Source organism: Nicotiana tabacum, chromosome 8, assembly GCF_000715075.1.
Source record: "Nicotiana tabacum cultivar K326 chromosome 8, ASM71507v2, whole genome shotgun sequence".
Taxonomy (NCBI): domain Eukaryota; kingdom Viridiplantae; phylum Streptophyta; class Magnoliopsida; order Solanales; family Solanaceae; genus Nicotiana; species Nicotiana tabacum.
In genome coordinates this window covers 49,594,840-49,599,565 of record NC_134087.1, presented here as the reverse complement: position 1 = coordinate 49,599,565, position 4,726 = coordinate 49,594,840, and the positions used below count along the sequence as shown (strand labels likewise).

Genomic DNA, 4,726 nt, shown 5'->3' with positions numbered 1-4,726 from the left:
TACTCAATCCGAGCCGACTCTAGCTGATGTGGTAAAAGGAAATAGAGCTTTGCAACAGGGGATGAAATTGGAGTACTATGCACTAGTAATGAAGGAAGGAGTGAAGATTGTTCAATTGAATCAAGTTGGGGTAGCAGAGCAAACCCAAAAATGAAAGGAAATGTTAACTGGGTATGTTTTGGGTGAAAATCCCTCTTTTAAAGATATGCTAAAGTTTGTGTTGGGGTGTGGAGTTTTATCACTGCACCTCAAGTGTTTTAACATGACGATGGGTATTTCATTTTTCGATTTAATTTTGAAGCAGATAAGAACACTCTTATACAACAGGCTCATATACATACCATATACCCATGATTTTGAAGCATTGGGAATCAAATTTTCATATGAGTAAAGAGCTAACTCGAACAATACCAATAAGGGTCATATTCCCAGGATTACCTATACAATTCTGGACACAAGAGAATTTGGGTCGGATAGCCAACTACTTAGGAAAATCTATATGCTCAGATAGACTTACAACTGAAGGGGAAAGGGTGTCTTATGCACGTATGCTGGTGGAGATGGATGTATCACAAGAATTACCTGATATAATGCTCATTGAGAAAGAGGATGGTCATTATAGAGAACAATCACTGGAATATGAATGGAAACCTGCTTTTTGTGAGGAATGTTGTCAAGTAGGGCATCATGATGAGAAATGTGGGAAGGAAATAAAGAAGAAGACAAGTGATGCCTATGTGGAAAAGACTGAAAAACAGAAACAAAGGCAGGTGTCACGACCTAAAATCCCTCCGAATGAGTCCTGATGGCACCTAGTCTCTAAACTAGGTAAGTCTAACATTTACAGAAATAACATTAACATTTACTGACTTCAAATTAAATAACTCTCAATAAATCACAATTTCCAAAACCGGTGATACAAGTCATAAGTCATTCTAAGAGTAGCTATACAAAATAAATACAACACTGTTCTAGAACAAGAAAGAATCATTGGAATGTAATTACAAACGAAGGTGACTCTGAGGCCTGCGAACGCCGCAACAAGTTACTGTGAGTCTCTTCCGCGATGACCCATACAGCTACTATCAATCAATACCTGAATCTATACACAAAAATATATAGAAGTGTAGTATGAGCACACCATGGCGGTGCCCAGTAAGTATCAAGACTAACCTCGGTGGGTTAGTAACGAGGAACAGTCATGACACCTACTGGTCAAATAAAATTAACAGGATATGATAATAAAATATCGAGATAAGGATGACGAGGTAATATCAATAGTAGAGAGAAGTCAAAATACTAACAGTAGGAGCAATAAAGCGAGAACACGGGTAGTCACGAACGATAACCAAGTAAATTAGATAACCAAGTAAATCAGATAACCAAGTAAATCAACACTGACATAACAGGGACAAGGAAAAATAAGAATGTATTCAGATAAGGAAGGCAATACCAACTCAATAAATCACATCATGTCTAATACACAGTTCTGACCATCTCAATCCTCGGTTTCTCATATCATAATTCCAACTTCTGAACCTTTAGCACACATGGTACCTTGTTCCCCCATAATTTTCATCTCACTTTTAACAACAAAATCCACATGCTATATGATACATAATGTTCGGACAAATGCATTTAAGATATTCAAGAAGTCTCATTAACCTAATATAAGTAAATCATAATTTCTAATCTAATTAGGAAAGCCAATGAGAAAAGATGAAGTCGTTTCTTTTGAAATCATTTGAGTAAAGAAAGTACTCCTTTCAATTAAAATACAACATCGAATTGATTCTTACCTTTAACATGAGAGTTAATAACTTAAGACTTAATAGAAATTCCTTTTAAGAAAAATACCACCTCAGACGATTTAAGGGGATATAATTGAGAAACTAATTGAATTAAAGATGTGACAATTATTGAAGTTTGGTGTGTGTGTGTGTGTGTATATATATATATATATATATATATATATATATATATATATATATATATATATATATATATATATATATACACACACGTATTGAAAACACTGTAGGTTCTAACACAAAGGATCATAGCAATAAAGGAATTTAAACGGTTTAAACACTTGAATTGATAATAACAAATAAACACAGCAACAGAAAGTGCACGACATCACCCTTCGTGCCTTTTACTCTCATTCTCACCATAAGAATCAATAATCACTTTTATTCTTCCTTGTTGCGACGTGCAACTCGATCACAATCATATAGTACTGTTGCGGCGTGCAACCCATCCAAATAATATTGTTGCGGTGTGCAACCTGATCCAAATCATATAATGATGTTGCGGCGTGCAACCCTATCCAAATCATATAATGATGTTGCGGCGTGCAACCCAACCCCACCTGTCCACCCTTATTACTCCTTATTGCAGCGTGCAACCCGATCCCATATAATATTATTACGGTGTGCAACCCGGTCCCAATATACAAATCAACACCAATCATAAAAGAATTTCGGCAAGGGAACAATAAGGAAACAACAATATCCTGGCAAGGGAGTCAACAACAAGAATAACCACATCCCGACAAGGGAACCACAGTAAGAATTAAATATGTCTCAGCAAGGGAAATCAGCTATAACCAAACTTGTACCAACAATTAACTTCACAATGAAACCTCAACTAAACAGCAAGACATAATAAGCACGTAATAACTACACCGGTAACCACAACAATTGGACATGTAACCTATTTGCACGAAGTCATAGAGGAACTCATAATCAAGAAATATCAAAACAATAGGGAAGGCAATCACTTCAATTAAGGCAATTAAAAGTCAATTCAACACGTAAGAATTAGAGAAAAGCTAACAACATCATATGGAGCATATATAGGCAATTTAAGCAATTATTAGACCCAATCATAACGGGATACTTTCCACATAATGAACATAAGGACCTAAGATCCCTAGAGCAAATTTTCCACAAATAGGTTCGAGTACACACTCGTCACCTCGCATGCACGTACTACAATTAGCATAGAAGACTCAAATCCTCCAAGGTTAGGCAAGATACTTACCTCAATCCGGCTAATTCAATACTCAATTTAGCTTTTTCCTTTACCAATTCATCAACGCTCGGCTCAATCTATCCAAAAACGACTTGAATACATCAAACAATGCAAGAGAAAATAATTTCAATTAACAAAACTATGACTCTTATACAATTTGCAAAACGTCAACTCCCCAGGCCTGCACCTCGGAAACAGACAAAATTTACAAAAACCGAATACCCATTCCGCTACGAGTTCACCCATACAAAAATTATCCAATTCCGATACCATTTGATCCTTCAATCATCATTTTACATTTTTCAAAGATTTTACATTCCCAAATTTCCCTTTAAATTCTCATGAATTTGATGTTAAATCTAAGATATAATCACAAAATATAGTTAAAAATTGATTTGAGGCACTTACCCAATGCTTTGGTATGAAAAACTTTTCTCAAAATCGCCCACTCTCGGAGTTAGGGTGCAAAATGTGAAAAATGAGCAAAAACTCGGAATACTAAGCTTTTAGCAGGCTACAGATGTCGCATTTGCAACACTTGTCGCGCCCCCTTTTTTCCTTCGCGGTGAAAGTCCGTGTTTCAACATTCACGGGGTATAATGATTCATTTCCCTTTGGGGAATTGGGTATTCGAAGAGTTGCCACCTAACGAATTATGGTGTGTTAGGGCACCTAGAGTGATTAACTCTTGGGTTGGTTTGCATTACCAGAGATTAGGTTAAGAGCTCGAAGTAACCTCAAGGGGAAGGTGTTAGGCACCCCTCTTGGTACACAATTGTGGGTCCCGGCCAAACATATATTTACAAATTAATCCATATAAACAGTTGAATCAAATAAGTTGCAAGTAAAGCATGTTGGATAGTTCAAGTAGTAGTTGTAAAAGACGAAAAGTTTTGAATAGAGAAAGGATTTGGTAAAGAGGGTCCTAGGTTGTTTTTCCTATAGGATCACCCCACGCAATGCCCGGTAAACACTCTTTGATGAGGGGCTACACGTGGCATTAACGCGTAGTCATCATATCCCATGTCTACCCTTCCCCATCCCCTTATTGGTCATGCAAAGCGAGTGTTTGGTTATTGATACCTATTGCCTGCTGCTACCCGTCCCTTCGTAATGGTCCCAAAGGGATTTAGGACCTCAACCTATAGGTAGTTCTAGACGTACCCCAAAGGTTTAGAAAGGCGAAAACTCTAAGGCGGCAGTTAAAACACTTAGGACTTTCACATAATAGGAGCAATTAAGAGGCTCAAAGTTTCCTATTCAAAAACAAACATACAAGCAGCACGACTCAAACACAGTTAAGGTCTTTATTAATCAAAATTCTAAAGCAGGATATCTAAGTGAATATGCAGAAAGAGACAAACCTTTTTATACCCAGAAGTTATAACCTAGTAGTTTCTTAGGGACTCCTTTTAAAAGCTTATTAGAATCAGAAACGTTAAACGACAAAAGCAGCTTCAGTGAAATACAGTTTTTTGAAAATGCCCTAAGGCTTGCCTATATGCAGTAGACTGTGTCTATGTTAATGCAGGAACAAACAGGTTTTCGAAATAGACCCCTTTAATACCTATAGGCATGATATCTAATGAGATTGAAGTAATTTTTGAAAGAACTTGTTTCAGGAAATATTTGACACTTAATAAGACCAGTTTTAAAAAATGGACTAGACGTAATGAAGTTGATTCATTAG

The 4,726-nt window shown here is 36.6% G+C and overlaps 1 protein-coding gene across 1 annotated transcript; it reads left to right on the top strand.

The window, feature by feature from the left end:
- Nucleotides 1-350: 350 nt before the first annotated feature.
- LOC142163087 (uncharacterized) lies at nucleotides 351-806 on the top strand. The gene has a single exon (XM_075220342.1). It carries the CDS (start codon nucleotides 351-353, stop codon nucleotides 804-806), a length of 456 nt encoding a protein of 151 aa, XP_075076443.1.
- The last annotated feature ends 3,920 nt before the right edge of the window (nucleotides 807-4,726 follow it).

What these genes read in the sequence shown, in the direction of transcription:
- LOC142163087 (XM_075220342.1), top strand. Translation starts at nt 351, where the DNA reads ATGATTTTGAAGCATTGGGAATCAAATTTTCATATGAGTAAAGAGCTA.